This window comes from Falco biarmicus, chromosome 5, assembly GCF_023638135.1.
Source record: "Falco biarmicus isolate bFalBia1 chromosome 5, bFalBia1.pri, whole genome shotgun sequence".
In the NCBI taxonomy this organism is placed as follows: domain Eukaryota; kingdom Metazoa; phylum Chordata; class Aves; order Falconiformes; family Falconidae; genus Falco; species Falco biarmicus.
The window spans coordinates 63,382,976-63,402,577 of NC_079292.1; the positions used below are offsets into that span (position 1 = coordinate 63,382,976).

At 45.7% G+C, this 19,602-nt stretch overlaps 1 protein-coding gene across 4 annotated transcripts in view; it reads left to right on the plus strand.

Moving 5' to 3' along the window:
• Positions 1–17,539, plus strand: part of HIPK2 (homeodomain interacting protein kinase 2) — a 145,044-nt gene extending 127,505 nt beyond the window's left edge. For all 4 annotated transcript variants that reach the window (XM_056338886.1, XM_056338884.1, XM_056338885.1 and 1 more), the window contains 3 exons: positions 2,976–3,223; positions 4,235–4,395; positions 6,138–17,539. In XM_056338886.1, coding sequence (XP_056194861.1) covers positions 2,976–3,223; positions 4,235–4,395; positions 6,138–6,605 — 877 coding nt within the window. In that variant the 3' untranslated portion in view covers positions 6,606–17,539. The remainder of the gene's footprint in view (positions 1–2,975; positions 3,224–4,234; positions 4,396–6,137) is intronic.
• The last annotated feature ends 2,063 nt before the right edge of the window (positions 17,540–19,602 follow it).

The following is a 19,602-nucleotide window of genomic DNA, read 5'->3' on the forward strand; positions in this document are numbered from 1 at the left end:
AACTCCTGCGTTACTGCGAGGTGGGGAGGGCAGCTGAGTCCTCAGAGGGAGCTGGGAGGAGGGCAGTTGCTGGCTAGCGAGAAGGCTTTGAGAAGGGGAGGGGGAGCACTGGCTTTCCTGGGTTGAATTTTCAGACGCCCCATTTTGGCTTAATGTGTATCTTTAAGGCTGTGAATCAGCTGGTTTTCAGCATGAGTTGGGCCTTTGGTGCTTTTGAAATTCCCACCCTTAATCTCTGGGGCAGGCTATGGTACAGCAGGTGCCGAGCTTGGAGCATGTGTGAATAGTCCTGGCTGACTTCTGCCTGCTCTAACATTAACCACAGGCGTTACCTTCCCTAACAACAAAAATCCAACTGCTTTCAATGGGATGGCTCATGCACTTGAAATGATGCAGTCTGCTGAATCAAGAGCCTAATGACTTGCACCCTAATCCTGCAAATATTTACCCATGTGCTTTAGCTGTGTTACTCGAATAGTCCAGCTGACTTTGGTGGATAGCACAGATTAGTAGTGCTGAGCACTTGTGTAAGGCCTGGCAGGACCATAACTCTGGTTCTTTTCAGTTTCCCATCCATGAAATGAGTTTCATATCCCTCTATGGTCCCTTTCTCTGGAAAGGTTTGGGGTTGGGGTCACTTGCTTGTTTAACCAAAGAGATCTATTTGGTTTTCTCATTGTAACCAAGGAGTTATAACACTCTGAAGGAGGCGGCTTCTCATGGTCTCTGCTTTGACAAGCCTTCAATCAAATTGGTGAAAAATATGCTCATTCTAAAACAATAAATAGCATGGATTACACAGGAAAATACCCTTCCAGTTCTACAGCTCAGCCTTCCCATGTCAAGTGTCAGCTGACAGCAAGTATTTCCAGTTCAGCAGCTCAGCCACTTATGTAAGGAAGGGACTGTAAAAGAATAGCTAGACCTTATCAGTTGTCAGAAAACTCTTTAGTGACTTGATTTTTCTTTATAAAATGTAATAACTGTCAGAGGTAGAGAATATATATCTCTTCCCAACTGGCAGCCAAGGGCAGCTGCAAAGGGCAAGCAGTGTGGATACTCATAAATGTGTGATTACAGGCATTTCTACTGAAGGAGAGAGGAATATTGATGCAATATTCGTCATTTTTATTGGTTTAATATTCTTCTTTTGTAGCATCATATCCAAACAGTTACATCTTTCTTCACTTATAGCACGTGTCCATCTAAGATATGCTGTTGCTCTTTCCATTGTTAATCCAGCACTCTCCAGCTCCTTGTGGCAAGTCAGAACATGAGGGTTTGCTGTTGTATACCTTCCCTATAGAAAAGATCCCTGATCCCGCAAAGATTGCTTTCAGCTTCCAGATTACTGTGCAATAGTTTCTCTTCCTTCTCTATCATATGCCCTGTTTCAAGTGTCAATACTTTAGGAGAACAGGGGCCTCTCAAGACATGTTTTTTCATTGCGCATAGAACAACATGGTGGTGTGTCCTCTTTGGGGCACACCAGGATCCTGTCATGATAGCCCAGGGGAAGTCTGTGTGACGGTGAGTTGTTTGTGAATGCAGCACCCCAAGGCATTCCTTAATGTAGAAGATGATAGCTTTTCAGTTACAGGTCTCAGAGGCAAAGTGGTAAAAAGACTTTGGAGTGGATGAGTTGAAGGAAACCCACCAGTGCTGCTTTAGCACTGTGAAAAATAAATAAGGCAAACAATGTCCTTGGAAAGAAACTGTTCTTAGTATCTGCTCCACCTTTCCCTGGGTAAGAAGCGATGCTGACACAGGAGCAAACAGCTCCGTCACAGGCTGAGTTGGGATTAATCAGCTGATTCCCAGACTGGATAGGCCAGAGAGAGAGAATGGAGAGGACACTCTGTGGAAAAGGGATCTATCTCTTTTTAAAGTGCACACTCAAGAAGTTAAGAGGTGGATTCCTTTTTCTCCATGGCATTTCTGTTCCTGTTGGGGCTGTTTCCACCATTAAGCCTAATTACTTGGCTTTTTATGTGCTATCCATTTCTTTTCATCATTTTAAAAACTTCAGTTGCCATAACAACATAATGCAATCAGTGAAACATAGCAGCTATTTTCTGTAGTCAAGGTCTGTGCACTGTCAAGGATGTGAGCCATTTAAGCAAATCTTCACCATCCCCCTTCCTCCCTCCTCCTTTTCGCTCTCTCTTTTTCTCCCCAAACAAGCTCATAACAGGAAGGAGAAACCATCAGGAATAATTAGACACAATAGCAGAGCAAATCCCAATCGTACTCACACAGTCTAGTCTAATGAACTTCTAGCGCTAATCTTGGAAGAGTTGATGTATTTTTTTTAATCACTTTTTTGATGTCATAGATAGATTAGCTGCAGCAGGACCTTGATAATCCATGCTAGAGCCAGGAGACCCAGTGCCTATTCAGAGAAAGAAAAGAAAACCAAAAGCGTTACAGACTTCGCTCTTTTTTTCGTAATTCGTTCCCCAGTTTCAGATGCTTTTTGAGAATATATGCCCATTGTACCATATTAGTAAATAAAACGGTGTGTATTTTGTAGATTCATGGGATTTAAGCATGAAAAGTCATGGCATCTATTATTAAATCATTGCTGGAAGGCTGGGAGAGACCGCCACGTTTTTGTGTGGGTGGTGAGACTTGCAGCAAAGCATAGTATAACTGCTGGGCTTCTACTGCACACATATATAAAAAGCAGTCTGAAAATAAATCTGGCAGTCTGGTTCAGTGCTATTCTAAGCAGTGTGAATATAAGATCTATCCACAATGTCTTACTCACTCCTTGACCTCCATGAAGGCTTTCCTGGAATAGCAACGAGTGAGTTTTGAAACCTGGGATTTGGCTTAAGCAGCCTCTCTCTGGCAGAGGACTGAAGGGTGTGCTTTGCCTTCACAGACCTAGTCTGCCACAGGCAGAGTCTTCTGGTGGCTTCCGAGTTGATTGTTGCCCATTCACTCTTTCCACTTGTGTGCTTGTGTTTCAGCACCTTGTCCAAGCAAAGGAAGAACGTCATCAGCTGTGTCACCGTGCATGACTCCCCCTACTCTGATTCCTCCAGCAACAACAGTCCTTACGCTGTACAGCATCGCGCAGGGCAGAATAACGGGAACACCTACGACACCAAAGGGGTTCCAGAGACTCACTGCAGTGGGAACCCCCGAACGATCATCGTGCCACCACTGAAAACCCAGGCCAGTGAGGTGTTGGTAGAGTGCGATAGCCTGGCACCAGGTAAATTGCACCTCTTCCGTCAAGAAAATTAGTAAGAAATAAATGATTTATCTTGGAAGAATCTCATTGTTCGGTTTCATTTTGTTTGTTTGTTTGTTTTGTTTTCCAAAGAAACTTTGCTCCTGCCCTTCTCTCAAGTGACACATCTGTTCTTGGGAGCCATATTGCATTATTTATGTGCCCTGGTACACTCAGGAGTCACGGGGGCAAGTGTCGGTCCCAGTTACTTCTGTACAAACCCAGGAACAGAATGCAGCCTTTAGCTCAACATTTGACATGAAAAGCTCCCAAATGCAAGTGTGAATCTTTGCTGCCTTGCCTTTCCGTAGGTTTACTTTAAAACGGGTAAGAGATTGAAAACACATGTGCATTTTCATCCAAACTTGTTGACGTTTCTGGGAAGAGCATTTCCCCAGGATCTTCATTATGGACTGATGAGGTTTGCTCATCCAGAGCCCCTGCAATGCTAGATAGTATAATGTATTGAAAAGGGGCTCATGGTGGAAGTCTGGCCCAAAGCAATTGGCTTTGAGCTACTTGGCAGTCCTTTCTTTTGACGCACTGCTGGTGAACACAAAGGCTCAGAGGGTGAGCTCCCCACTAGCTCCTTCTCCCTCCCTTCCCACTCACTGTGAGGTCAGCCAAGCCAGAGCTTTTCTGTGCTGTGCACACTATACTTTCCTTCCTCTCCTCGGGATTTGTACCTGCATTGTACAGTTCTGCTGGCAGAACAGTTTCTCGCACATCTGAAGGATCTATAAAGCCTTCTCCGGGCCCAGTTTGGGTCCAGATATCGGGCCTACTTGTCTGCCTCTAGGATAATAGGCTGGCCATGTATGCGAAACACTGCTGACGTATTCTGTTAATTAAGAGAAACCGTTTTCTTATCCTGCTTCTGTTGTATGTCTCCTCCCAAAAGCCACTCTGGAGGAAGTTCAGTGAGGAAAAGGTAGGGTGAGCAATTAAAAGAATGTGATGTAAGCTACAAATGTGTTTCCTTTCCTGGCACAGTCACCACCAGTCACCACTCATCCTCCTACAAGTCCAAGTCCTCCAGCACCGTGACCTCCACCAGCGGTCACTCTTCAGGGAGCTCGTCTGGAGCCGTTGCCTATAGGCAGCAGCGACCAGGAGCACATTTCCAGCAGCAGCAGCCTCTTAATCTAAGTCAGGTAAGTCAACCGAGACAGATTTTAGTGGTGCATCATCCAGCTGTTACCTACTGCTCCTCCAGCATGGGCTGTCCTGTGCCAGTCTAATGCTAGCTGGGCCTCATGTCGGGTTTGATCGACTTGTTTCAACTTCACTTCAGACCTTGATCTTCCAGCTCAGGCAGCAGAGGTAGCGCAAATCCCACCCCTGGGTACCTAAGTGGTACTCTTACCGTGTGTTTTGAAGTTAGAGGATTTAACAGTGTGAGTGGGAATAATGTGAGAGAGAAGGTGCAGTGGCTCAGACACAAAGGAGTGGAGCAGGACTGTGTAGGAAGGACTGAATCCTCCTTAGCTATAGGTGACGGAGGGAGAGTATCTTCCAGGTGAAGGGAGTGCATCAGCCTGGCTGCAGGACTGGGAGAGAAGTCCCCATCAGGTGTGACAAGGCAAAGCAGAGCCCTGATGCATATACATGACTTCATGTAATGAGTTTGATCCATCCTGTGATAAACCTGGGCTGAGATCTGGGCAAATCCCATTACTTGGCAGCATGCAGCTCTCAAGATGCTTCATAGTCTGAGATCAGAACACCCAGGGAGCTCCCCAGGAGTTTCAGTAAATAACGCCCTTTTCACGCACTGCACCTGGGGCCTCCCTTCCCCGGTGGTGAGAGGTGAGGGAGGTTACAGCACAGTCACCAGCCTTTCAAGAGGAGAAAGTTGGAGACCTCAGAGGACCGTGCTGGTTTACATCCAGAGCTGGATATAAGCAGGACTGTTTTTTTTTTAAAAAAAAATAATTTAGGGGAGAAGAATGTCCCCTCCCCCTCAAAATGTAGTTGAAATTTTAAAATTTAAACAAACTTGAAATAAAAGTGAGTGTAAATGGAGGAAGTGGGCGAGATGCTGTTTCCAAAAGTGGGGGAGGAGCGTGGCTGCCGCACTTCAGACCACAGTGACAGCACAGGGAGTGCTTACAAAGAGGGTGAGAGGGCTTGGAAGAACAGAAGGAAATAACATGGAGCATTGCCGTTCTTGCCTTCTAATTCCAACTTTATTGGTTATTTAATACTCTTGACTACAAACGACTGGGAAAAGTCCTTGCAATTCAAAAAAAAACAACTTAGAAAATCTCTGAAAAAGATGTTGCTCCTGTCCCACCACAAGAAGTTGCCTATGCTCAAGTAATTATAGCTGATTACATGAGGGTACCAGGCACCTGCAGGATCTGATTGAGCCAAGGGGGTTGTCTTTAAAGTAGCTATTTTTACTAACCGAGAAAATTATAACTGCAAAGACCCAAACTGAGCGAAAATAAATTGCCTGTTTCAGGCGTAGTTAGGCAACTTCATCCCCCTGAGCAATCGGCGTGCCACCTATCAGCAGAGAATTCACTAACAAAAGCTGCGTGTTGCGTGAGCAACTGGACTTGGGGAAGATGTTCTTAGGAGCCGGGCATCCAAGGTTGGGTCTTTGTGGTGTGCTAGCAGATTGTGGCTCAAACTGGGGGATCCGTTGTCCTTTTGGGGGCCATTTTGGTGTGTGTATGAAACCACAGGGTCTTCCTAGGCTTGGGAGGGACCCTTTGCTGTCACTGGTTTCCAAGGGAAGACTTTGGTGGTGCTGAGGGTGTCAGGAGGAGCACAAGGGACTTTCCTGAGGCCATCCTGGTGTCGTAGGAATGCTCCCAGAAACCACTGAGGAGGTAAAGAGCCGTCTCTTGTCTTGTAACCACTTATCACTGTTGCTGTCTTTATCCAGGCCCAGCAGCACATCACGACTGATCGCACAGGGAGTCACCGGAGACAGCAAGCCTACATCACTCCAACAATAGCTCAGGCCCCGTACTCTTTCCCGCACAATAGTCCCAGCCATGGTACAGTTCATCCTCACTTGGCCGCGGCTGCCGCTGCTCACCTGCCCACCCAACCCCACCTCTACACATACACCGCCCCCGCCGCCCTGGGCTCCACGGGCACCGTCGCGCACCTGGTGGCCTCCCAAGGGTCTGCACGGCATGCCGTGCAGCACACCACCTACCCCGCCAGCATCGTCCACCAGGTCCCTGTCAGCATGGGCCCACGGGTTCTGCCCTCACCCACCATCCACCCGAGTCAGTACCAGGCTCAGTTTGCCCATCAGACCTATATCAGTGCTTCTCCAGCCTCCACAGTCTACACTGGATACCCACTGAGCCCCACCAAGGTCAACCAGTACCCTTACATCTAAACACTGGAATAAGGAGTGAGAGACGCACCCGTGCCGGGGGAGTGAGGTGGCTGCTTTTGTACTGAAGAACATGACAAACTAACAATGCAATGGGAGGCTCGTGTGAAACTTGAACGAAGGAGACTTTAAGGAAGAAACGAAAAAGAGGAAAGAAGGGGGAGAACCAATTCTACACTTTTTATTTAAAAAAAAAAAAGAAAATGGAAAAAAAAGAACAGAAAAAAATAAACCACAAAAACCAACCATTCTGCACCAAACTAGAGAGAGAGAGAAGCAGAAGGGCCCTCCAGTGGGTCCTGTCTTGTGAAGAACTTCACCAACAGACTTTTAAAGGTTATTTTCATCCAATAGTGAGCTACATTTAGAAATTTGTTGTCCAGAACACCTAAAATGAAATCCATTAGGTTTTTAATCCAATAGGTATATGGATTAGGGATTTATCCAGCATTTCAAAGGGTCTGTACCCCGTCTTTGCAGTGGTCTTTGTATCCCAAAGCATCCATAAGGTTGGGGGGTGGGTGGGGGGGTGGGTTGTGTCTGGAAATGGGAAGTGGGTAAGGGAGGCTGAGGGCAGAGAAAATGTCCCAGTGCTTTAAATTGAGACCTAGCACCATGACACTTAAACACACCTGGGCAACACAGGCTTTGCGGCACTGGCTGAGAGCAGAAGCAATGGAGATGTTTCTCCCTTTCCTTGAACACACTGGATAAATCCCTGAGAAATGCTGTTCCTAAACGAGATCTCTAATAATGTATGTTGGATTTCAGTTGCGTTTCATTTTGGTTTGTTTGGAAATTTTCCTTTTCAATCCCTAGCCGTTTTAGTATAGGAGGAGACATTTTAGCTGCCCCCACCCCCACCCCCAGGTAGAATGTAGCACTATACAGGTCATATGCCCTTTTTACTCTTTTGTGTTGAACTTCAACGATACCAATAGACTATTCCTCAATGTGATTGCACAAAGAAAAGTGATATAACATAGGCATGTAACAAATGTGATTGTGCAGGTATGTGTGTGTGCGTGTGCGTGCGTGCGTGCGTGTGCAGATGCTGCCTTCTCTCTGTGGTGTGTTCCTCGGCACAGCCATTACAACTGTCACAGTCTTAGTTTTACATCATTCCCTCGTAGTGCCTTACCGAACTACAGATGCGGTTTAAGGGTTTACTTCCACTGGTACTCCTAGAAACTGACTGAGGCTAGTCGGAATTTACTCTCAGCTCTTTTTCTTTTTTTTTCCTTTCTTTTCTTTTTTTTTTTTTTTTTTTTTGAGTTGTTATTGCCGATTTTCTTCTGCTAGCAGTGGTGGGGTTTTTTTCCCACATCGTCAATCTTCGCTCTCTTGGCGAGGTGTTGGGGAGGCTCGTCGGGGTTAGAAGTGCATGTAGCTGGGTGTTTTGTCAAGCACTGGATAGGCTGGAAGTGATCAGGTTGGTTGGGAGACCCAGGTGACTCCCAGAGGGTCTGGGGATTCGTTTGTGGACTGGTCTGTTTCTATCCTGTTGAAATAACAGGTTTCCTCCCGGGAAACCGCATCCTCGTTCTGCTGTTTGCCGACGTTCTCGGTGGAGTGGGAGGACAGCATCCACCCACATTGTCAGGTTGTCCCGGTTGTGTCTGTGAAATGGGAACAAAACTTTAGCCTGTGAAAGGGGGAAACACTAGCTGTTGCCAACATCTCTCACTACGTCTGTCGATGGGAGGAGGTCGGGAAAGGGCTGGAGTCCCAAAGCAAGCAGGAGAAAATCCAGTTTCCCGAATCAAACTCGGGTTTCTTATGTGAAAAAAAAGTATTGCAATACATCAGGCCTTACCCGCTGTAATGTAGCTGCGACAGCGTGTGCTTCCCCGCCTCCCTTCTCACCTATGCCACGAAAGGTTGGAACCGGGGAGCGCGGTGGTCCTGTGCGTCCTCCGCACCAAGGAACACTACGTGGTCGTCTTGTTTTCTGACAGATTCTAAAGACAGCCTTTCCTACAGTTAGGTTTGGTTCAGAGGGGAGTTGCACTGGCAGTTGCACTGGTGCATCAATATTTGGAAGTGTCTCTAGAGTACCCATGCCTGTGGATGGCCTGGGGAGGAAGGAGAGAAGAGAGTTTGATAGAACATTTCCGTGTTTCCATGAAAACTGAAGTCTACGTGGCTGCTCAGTTCCACTCTACATTTCCCTGTAACTAAAGCATGAAGTATTCAGGTATTTCACAAGATGCTGGAAAATAGCAGGTTCATCAGCAGGGTGGCGAGGGATGGGTTCCCTGGGTGGCAGCGAGGAAGGAGGCTCTCTCGGGAGGGAAAAGCTGACAGAAAGACAAGCACAAATATATGGTCCTGCAGTAAGTGCTTGGCTGGCCTGGAAGAAGGGATCCCGATATGCATAGGCTGTTCAACAAGGCTGTTGTCTTCTGGCAGAGCACCAAATAACCTCCCTGGTTGCCAGCTCTGGTTCCTGGGCTACCTTTGCACAGTTTTCTTCTCCTGCCCGTCCTTGGTTCCAGCTCAGTATACTGTAGGTGAGGATGCGATCTCCAGCAGCCCATGCACCTTACCCCCACCCCGCTTCCTTCGGAAAGACGACACGTCCCCTTTCCTCTGAGGCAGGAAAACGAAGCCCTGCGCTCGCTGTTGCATTCCTCTCCTCTCCCACCAGTGCAGGAGCGAGAGTGTCATGCTGCTTGTGTCATGAAAAGGAAAGATAATGTTATTTTAATGTATGGTTGTTATGGTTATGATTATTATTTTATTATTATAATATTTTACTCTGGGTTTTAATTGCACACGCATTCCTTAATCTTTGTTGGTTGTTTTTTCTCTTTTAGTATTGTTGTTGTTGTCGTTAATTTTATTTCTTTTCATCAGTGGCATCAGAAGGGTTGCTGTGATTGTGAAAACTACAGCAGGAAGGGGAAACAAGAGTGTCCCAAGGATGAAAACTCTGCCACTAACTTAGGGGGAGTGGGGCCGCTCTGTGAGAGCAGTTACAGCCTTGAGGGACAGCAGTTATCCTCCAGGTCACGTCTGCATTTCAGAATAATTCCAGAAACACTCATTTAGAGGCCAAAACCAAACAGCAGCTACCGTAATGATCTGTCAGGAGAGCTGGATCACAGGCAGGTAAGGACCTTGGTGCCCTAGGATCCAGCTCATTATTACTTTGTTTGATTGGACGTTTATATGAGACCAAGACCTATTTGTGCTCCAGGCCACAGTCGTTGGGCCCCTTTGATGAACCCACGGCCATGCAACATGTTAAGGGTTTGGATTTCCTAAAGGAGAAAGCAGATAGATGGCTCTCCAGAAACAGAGCTATCGGAGGAGCCGTGACGGAGGCTTGAGCGTGGCTCTCAGTCCCATCACTGGATAAAGGACACTGGCGTGCACAGATGGCGTTAGCTGGGCAAAGCACGGCCGCAGACAGGGCAGGGTTCCTAACCTGCTCTTTCACTCTCACTGAAGTTCAATCAGGTGTCCGCAGGACCAGGATGCTTGGTTCACCTTTTTTTATTATTATTATTTTTTGTCTCTAATGTAGATTTTCCGTTCCTTTATAATTATTTGTTGTGGAATTTTATTAAGCTATTCTGGTTGCTAGAGATTAGATATTTATGTTTTTATTTGCATCGCCTCCTCTGTTAAAATGGGGGGAAGCAGTGACTGAATTTAAACTCCATAAAAAAACCGATAGGACTTCAGCAGAGACTTAATCATGCACTTCACTGCTTTCCTAAAGAACAGACTTAAACCCTTCAGCTTAATTACTTGTTTATGTGCTCCTCTGGCCTAGGACCAGCGAAGCGTGGAAGGTTGGAATCTCAATCACAGCAATGTTTTACTTGTATTAATTGCATTTTCCCTGTGTACCCATCTGACCTGCTCTCCCACACGGGCTTGAATCTAATTTTGAGGGGCGTTTGGCAGTGAAGCTGGCAGCAAGAAGGGGCACAGTGCGTGGCCGAGGAGCCACCTTTCATGTCCATCCTGCAGCTGCTGATGTGCCAGCTATAGGTGATCAGATGATGGTGGCAATGGGACGCTGCGATTGCAAGAGATGCTTGGCACAGCCATCGAATTGCTTTGATGGTGCAACACTGTGTGAGAGCTGTGTTTTCTGGTGAATTTGAGGGAGCTGAGCAACAGCTCCCTCGTACCTGTATAAAGGCAGGGTGTGGAAACAGGTGTGGTACTGTTAAGTCACAGGGAAACATGGTCGTTTCAGCAGAGGAAGCAAAATCTTTGCATGCTGTCGGTGCTGCATACATCATAACAGCCGGCTTGTTTTGCTTGCAAAGTCCTTTGGAGAGGAAATAGGATCGGCATGGTTGGGTTGGGTTGGTGTTCTTTGTGTGCGTGGGGTAAACGGCACAGAAACTTGAGAGGGGAGTCAAATGTTTAGATACTGGAAGTTTTGTGGGTGGCTTATGGCTGGCACAGTGAAAAAGCGGTCTCTTTTCCCATCACCTTGCCTTGCATTCTTCTCGTGGGGGAAGCAGAAGGAAGCACGGACGTTGCCTCCCCTCAGAGGTGGATGCTCAGATTCCTTCCGTGAAACCAAGATGCAGGAGAGAGGGGAGAGGGCCACTAACACGAGCAGAACAGAAGACCTGAATGGAAGCACTTCTCACTGCAGACTGGACCAGATCCATTTGTTTGAGAGAGCAAATGCAATTGCATCTTCCTCAGTTGAATTGTACTTATTTGCACCCAAGAAATCGGGCCTTGGCAGCTCTCTCTCTCTCTCTCTTTTTCTCTTTCTCGTCATTTTCTCATAATACATTAAACATTCCAAGAAAGGGACCCTTCTGTCTATGACATTTTTACTTTTTTATACTTTCAAGGGATTATGTCTTGTAATTTGGTTTGAAGGCAATTCCATTTGCAAACTCGAAGAGCGATCAACCTGGGTTTTTTTCTTTAACCAAAGATCCTTTTTATTTTTTTCTAAGAGAGAGAAAGAGACCCCCACCCACTCCAGAAATGAAATGAACCCACAAGTCATGACCGCCAGGCAATGGGGATACACTGTGGAACTCCATCTTTCTCTTCTTTTTCTTTTTCTCTCTCAAGTTTTTGTCAGCATTTGGAGTAGCTAGACGAGCAGAGAAATTCACACTAAATATTGCTGCTATCCTAAAGCGTAGGGGTTGTCGAAAACTTTTTTCTTCTCTCATTATTGTTCACATTGATGAAAGTGTTTCAGTGGCGACAATGCAGTGTGGAAATGGTGAGCTGCGTGGTGGGGATGAGCTTCTGGGTGCTCTGCATGTTTCTGTAGCGTCTCCTTTCCTGGATTTAGGATTAGGATGCTGGTTTTGTGCTGTGAGTCGGACCCCAAACCGTGCTGCCATGGTCAGGCCAGGCTCAGCTGGGCAGGTGTTGGACTTAGGTGTGTGTTCTTCCATGGCTTGGCAGTCAGCCCATCAGAGATCTTCAGTGCTACGTGTGGGCCAGATCCTGGATACCTGTGTGCAAGGTCTGCAGATGTAATCCTTGTTGAGGGTAGGCACCACAGAAGGTAAAAAGGTGGGACGGGAAAGATTTCTGCCTTCCTGCTGACAGAGCTGCCCCTGCTGTGGTCCCATTTGCCGTGGGAGCTTCAAAGCAGTTGATCTGCAGTCCTGGGCAGTCCCAAGTCCTGCTGGCGCTCCTGTGAGGAGGCCTGTGTCCAAAGTACACGGAGTCCCTAGCTGACTGCTTGTGGCCCACTTCCGTGCCTACCAGTTATTTTGCTCCCTCCGTGCTCGGAGAGGAGAAGATGGGTCTGCGCTGCTGGGGTTATCCCACGGCCGTACTCCAACCAGGCTGCCTCTGAGGACGGTGAGGATTTCACCCTGGGCTGCAGACGCTGAGCGAGGTGCACCATTTTACAGTGGTGCTTGAAACCGTGGTGGCGGTCCCGTTGTAAATGGCCGTGTGCGGGCTGCTTGCTGGAGTACTGTGTCGGACAGGAGGTCCTGGGCTCTCCAGGCTGGTCCCTATCCCTGTGGCCCATCCTTCCCACCACCCGGGAACGCCACTACCTGCGAGCGATGCCAGGATGCCCCTGCACTCACCGCCCACCGCAGGCACACAGCGAGACCCCCCGCAGGAGCAGCCCCTTCCAGTGAGCTTGGGCAGCGTGCGGAGGAGCACTGCTAGCCGAGGGCTCTGCTCTGGAGGGGTCTTCTTTCCCCCGTGGCAAACGGGGAGCCCAGAGGCAGTGTGACCTGTGAAGAGCTGCTGATGCAGGTGGAGGTGTGGGAACCGGACCGGAGGTAAGCCAGGCTGAGCTCTGCACGTGTCAAGCGCTTTCAGTGGGAGGACACGGTTTAGAGCATTTGTGTGTGTCAAGCGTGAAATTCGAACGGTAGATTGGCTTGGTTCTTCAGAAGTCTTAGGAAGCGTACTAGGAGGCGTTGTGTTCGGCATTTATGGTTTGAAACTCCTGTTTCTCATTTACGGGTTAGCTTTGTCCTTCCAGTTTTAGCAGTGCTGCTATAACAGACTATTCATGTGTGTTTGAAGATAATTTTTTGTTTAATCTTTTTGCTTATCATAGTTAATCTAAGAAAGGCAATACTAAAGGTATATTTTTTTCCAAAAATGATATTTTTTACTGCACTGATAAATATTGTGACATCTCTGTTCTTAACTCTTTTGCTGTGAGGGGAACTGTGTGCAGATTCACACAAACCTTGTAAATACTTGTGTGTACTTCTGACAGCCAGGGATTATTTTTTCTCTCTTTTTCTTCTTTTTTCTTTTCTTTTTCTCCTTTTCCCCTCTTTTTCTCTTCTCTTTTTCTCTTCTCTTTTTCTCTTCTCTTTTTCTCTTTTTCTCCTTCCCTTCCCTTCCCTTCCCTTCCCTTCCCTTCCCTTCCCTTCCCTTCCCTTCCCTTCCCTTCCCTTCCCTTCCCTTCCCTTCCCTTCCCTTCCCTTCCCTTCCCTTCCCTTCCCTTCCCTTCCCTTCCCTTCCCTTCCCTTCCCTTCCTTTCCTTTCCTTTCCCATTTTTCTTTCTTTCAAACAAGGTTTCCTCTTTGAAACAGAAAGCAATGGGGCAACAATGCTCAGAGCAAAAGCAAAGCTTATCCCACTTTCACGTAGCCAAGGAGTTTTTGCAGTGCTGGCATAGAATTAATATTTAATGCTGATGTGTTTTGATTTTATTTTTTTCTTTTTCAGCAAACTGTTTGGAAAGGAATAAGACAGAAAAGCTTCGGTCTGGAATTCTGATCAGAAATGTTACCTATCTATTTTATGGCACCTCCAATTTTTCTTTTGTTTCCTTTTTCTTTAAAAAATCAAAACAATAACAACAAAAAAGTTTTTTGCAGGCTTGCTTGCCTGAGCTCTAGGCTGGTCAGCTGCTGTCCCATGGGTGCCCGATGCTCCGGGACCACCAGCTCCTTTGGAAGCAAACCCACTGATCAGAATTCTGGATTCTGATTGCTTCAAAGGGTATCCCCCAGTACTGCTGGATACCTTCGTTTTTTTAAAAGAAGGATTTAGATACACTTATATTACGCAAACTGTGACCTAATGGCAATAATTACCTCAAATGTGGGCATTCATCCTGGTTTTAGCCTTTTTGAAAACATGTAGCCAGCTTGAACTTTGATTCAAAGACTCTGAAGTCCGTAGGGGCAGAATAGCGATAAATGCCCACCCTGGTCATTGTTGCTTGAGTGAATTCTGAAGACAGTGAATCTTTAAAAAGGAAAAAAAATTAAACCAAGGAATAGATTACTCTTTTATGTATTTTAATCAATTGTGATGTTAAAATGCACATGTAAGTATATATGTTTATAGCTACTGTAAAATGCTTTGGCCTTCTAGAAGATATTTAATGAGTCACATTTTAAACCAATATGAACTGAATAATAGACTGTGGCTACTTAAACAGTTTTCTGGCTACATTTTATAGTTATTACAGTGTTTTATAGTTTACATTTAAACTGGTACTTTTTAAGGGAAATTTTGTGTTTATAAGTGACACCTTCAAAAACTCAATACAGCTGCCTCTTTTTAATTTTGCCCGTTAAAAATTGAAAAGTACAAGTGTGTCTTCAATATGTATATTCTGTTTTGAGATATAACATAGTGTTGGAAAGTCAGTCCAGAGATCAAGTAATCCACTGTATTCCAAAGTCTGGTCGAAAAAACACTCCACCCACTTTGAAGATTTAGTCCAACAGATAAGCTATTTGTTTGTTCGCTTGTTTTAATAACGTGCTTTATCAGGCTCCTTGGGTTGAAGCAGGGAGCGCGATACTAAATTCACTGTTCTATGTAGGATCCTCATCTGGATGAAGATACCCGCATCAGGAGAATGAAGGATATTCAAAGGAAGGATTGTACTGTACTGTTGATAAATCATTAGCCAAACGATCAATTCCTGAGTTAGTGAATGCCTGTTTTTATTTGGGGGGGATGGGGTGGGGTGTCGTGTGTATGTGTGTGTAACAGCCACTCAGAGGCAATGCTGTAATTTGGCTTTCATCTGTTCACCCCTTTCTTACAAATGATGCTTACCACCACAGAAATGTTCTGAACCAGTAAAGGAAATACAAAGTTCACTGACCATCTCCTTGTCAACTCTGTTTTCTCAGCCCATGCCAGTTCTCGTCAATGCTGTTTCCCTGCTGCTGTTATCCTGTAGTTTGCATTTTGATATATCACATTCCCCCCTCCCCGGTCTCGTGGAGCTGTCTAGTTTCATCTGTTGTGTTCTTTCACTTGGGTAACCAGTGAACATGGTATAAACGTCTGCTGGGCAAAATGGTACTTGGAGGTCATGAAAGTACAGGAATTGGCATTTAAAAATATGTATGTGTACGTCTAGTACAGGAATTGGCATTTAAAAGTATGTATTTGTACGTCTGAAGAACGGAGCTTCAGTCGTGGAGCTCAGGTACTCTTGGGAGGGCTCCTTACGTGTTTCCATCATACCCGACGGGGCTGTATCAGTCAGCTTAGAGCAGAGGTAGCGCAAAGGAGCGATCGGCGATGCTTTGCAGTCGGGTGCATGTGCTGCTCCCAGTACAATCAGCGGCGCTGAGGCCGAGGGAGTGCAACCCGCCTCCTCCTCCTCCCTCAGCACCATTCCAGGGCTGCCGTGTCCACCTTGTCACCCACATTATCAAAGTGATAACATATCATACGGCAAGCCAAAGCTGTCAGCAGCACTCAGGCCAGCTGGAAAACGTCCACCCTTTCTCACCGTGCACCACCACCCAACCAACGGGCTTGGCAGCCCCCGGCGCCTGCCTGGGCTTCTGTTCTCGGGGCGGGGGGGCACCAGCCCCACAAATGCCAGCACACTGGAATGAAGGAGCCGCAGAGTCTTGTTGAATACTTTGGCTTGCAGCTTGTTAGGCAAGAAGGGGGTTCCAACACTGGCAGTGCACATCCCGCAGGATCTGGGTGGTTACATATAGCACCTCTGCCCTCAGCAGGGAAATAAAGCGTTTCTGCAATGCTTCCACCCCACGTGGTTATGTACAACACTTCTGGCTTTTCTTACGCCGCCCCCACCCCCCGCTCCTTTTATCCTGTATGTGTTTTTTTAATTTTATTTTATATTGTTTTGCTCTGTATTCTTCTCTGTACAAAACTTCCACGGATATTCCAGGGCACAACCATTTCAGGTGTAAAAAAGGATCTCCTCATCCCATGTTTCACCAACAGAGCAATCAAGGCATTTTGGGTACCAGATTCTACTTGGGCAGAACCAGAATGTAGCCTGGATCTTTCATACCAAATCAAATTTCTGAAAGGAGAGGAAGTGTCATTAATAGCTTTATTAAAGGAGTGAGTGAGAGAGAGAGAGGGAGAGAGGGAGGGAGTGAGAAAGAAGAAAGAGGGGCATCTCAGAAGGTGAAGAGTCTAGACTTCGGGTAGTTAAAAACGAACCAACGGGTGAAACATTTTTTTATGAGCCGTAAAATCCTTTTAACAGAAGAGGGGAAATGGAGGGAATGTTTTATGCCTTTCAACTGCCCACAGGCCCAGCGTACTCTGGATGGAAAGTGGAAGTTAATATACACTGCACCAAAATTATTAAGAGGAAGAGAGGTGGGGGAGAAAAGCTGTGAAACACTGTCACAATCGCAAGGGAAAAGATTCCCGTGCCCCAGCTCTGGATCTCGAGTGGTTCTTTCTCTACAGTATCATCTCAGCCCAGTAACCCCACGAAAGCCCTGAGCCGTTGTGTTCCTTCACTGTACGGTTTCTGTAATAAGAGTGTTAATCCATGTTAATCTTTGTGAAAATTATTGTGTGCAACAGTATTTTCTTGTGTACTGCTTTTTTCCTATGTGAATTGTCCCTTTCTGTTTTCTTTTTTGCAGTTTTTTCCTTCCTTTTTTTTTTTTTCTTTTTTCTTTTGGTAATATGTCTTTCTTCTTTCAAAAGAAAAAAAACAAAAACAAACTGATGTGTTGTAGACCTATATGTAACCTATTCCTTAGTCTCATATTATAGGTATGTTATAAGAATGGATATTTTACTTGGCTTTAGAATGTTTTACAAGAAAACTAATTCTTAACCAATCAAGTTCTTGCTACTAAAAAAAAATGCTTGTGTTTTTCATCATGACGTTGTGTGCTTCTAATTAATAATCATTTTCGTTGTAGAAAAATGGAGTGAATTTATATTAGTCTTGGAAACTAATAATAGCATTGTAAATTTATGAGATGATTTTAACAGAAAATACATTATAGAAGAATATAGTTATTTTAATTGTAATATTACTAACTGTAGGGTGAGAAAGGAGGTCCCGTTGTGGTGAACTATGTTATAGCTTGTTATTCACGGTTTCTTTTTGATCATTTTTTCGGTCTCTGAGGTGAAACGAGTTATTAATCAGAATTTGTCAACTCACATATGCATATTGTATATGTGTAGAAATGTAATCACACTTTGTCTTGGAATTACATTAAACTGTTTTAAGTCACTGCAAAGTTTGTGTCCATATGTCTTCTCTCTAGTTAAAGTTTGGTCTGAACATGTGGTTAGTTTTCAGTTACTATTATTTAATCTCCTCAGTCTATTGGAAAAACAGCAGTAATAGTATCATTATTAATAAATACTTTCCCCTTTGAGGTGACATGTTTAGATTTGTGAGATGGATTTTTTTTCCCAGGGCAGAAGAGCATCTGCGTTCAGATCTGGGCTTCACTTAAGCACAGAAAGCTGCTCCGAGCTGCTATGTTCAGCTCCATCGAGAGCTCCCTGCTGCGTCCCACTGTGCAAATTGAAGTATGGGGATTGGCTGCAAATATCAGTCTGGGTTTTCGGTTTTTTATGCCTGAGCCTTCATTTCAGTTGTTCCCTCTCCTTGCTTTGCCAAGTCCCAGGTGACCTTTGAAAGGCTTATATAGACATCAAGATGCTTAATTCACCACCTGTTGCCAATAGCTGTACCTGCCCTTTGGGCTGTGCCTGATTTTCACCATGAGGTTTGCTCAGGAGCAAGCTGAAGGCATGTCTGCAAAGGGTCTCCTCTGATACCATGGTGTCACCCTGGAGGAGGCAAATGGCTCCTCAGCGACTCCTCTTTATGGAGAGAGAGTGAGACCTGCCTGGTTTTGCTGCTCATCGTTCCAAACGTAGTGACTCACATGCAAGCCCCCGGCTCTCCGGGCCTGCAGGATTCATCTCGTTAGTTCAGCTTCTCCGTTCCTGGGGGTGGTCAGAGGGATGTTCAATGGGTTGTACCGGGCTGCCTGCAGCACAAGGCCACACTTTGCATTACGTCTCTGACAATGGCTTCTGCAAATGTGTGGTAACTGCCTGATGGCACTGCACGGCACCGCAGGTCATGGCTCGCATCGGAATATAAACCTTCGGGTAGAGCCCAAAGCTCATTGGTGAGGTCTGGCAGTGAAGCAAAGGTCCATTTTCATGGACTTCGTTTTCCAGCCTTCTGTCTCAGGAATCCCTGGAACAGGCAGCAAGCATTGTGGAGACTGTGGCTATGAATTTCTAGGTAGATAGGAAATTTTTGGAAACAAGAGGTCATTGGGACCTTTCTCCTAGCTGCCTTAAACTGGCCGAGACCCCAAATCAGCAAAAGTAATTAAAGCTGTAGTGCCTGTGCCTGTTCAGCAAGTCATTAAGTCTGTGTTTGATTTAAAATCATGTGTCCTATTAAACTTCAAGCTTTTTAAATATATGCTAACAGGTAATTGCATGCTTAGGTGCTTTACTGGAAATGGGGAGTTTACTGGGTCGTGGTGTAAGGACGAGACATTAGTGTGTGATCTAATTTCAGAAACAGCTGTAAATCCAGAGGGGCTAGATTTAACCAGTGCAGAGTTTCTCCATGTTTGTGTCACATTATGGTGTCTTCTTTATTTGTTTCCTTGTTTTGTAAAACTTATTTATAAAACTGTAAAAAATATCTGTCATTCTGTTGTCCGAGACCAAAACAGATTAAAAATACATTACAGTTGGAAAATGTACTTTTTTTTTTTTTTTCTTCTCTTTTCAGACCATTTTTTCCCAGGAGGGGAAAATAGTTTCTTAATTTAAGCAGGGCTGCTTCTAATGGAGCCTGCAATGCCTTGCGAGAGGGAACAGTGAGGGTTTTCAGCCACCATATAAAAGGATGAGAATGGTCTTAGAGAATTTGACACGTTAGTGGCCCAAGCCCGGACTCGGGAACGCCCAACACCAAGGAATGCTCTGCAAGTGCAGCCATTTTCTGGGTTTCACCTCAGACTGGTCATTTATCTGCATATCCACTTGTAATAACACCTGAATCCAGTTAAATCTAACTTGGTAGGCATTTTACTGAAACTCAAGGGAGCTCTTACTGACTAGTAGGAGGCCAGGACTGTCCATGCATCTTCCACTGGCACAGCTGGTCACAAGGAATTCATCCCCAGTTGCTCTGAGCTCACTCAAAAGATCAAAGTGCAATAAGCGCAAGGCTTAAACCGCCTGGCAGGGCTGGGAGAGCCCAGCCCGCTGCGGAGCTGGGGGCAGGTGTGCCTCTCCCCGTAGCACAAACCCACTGGAG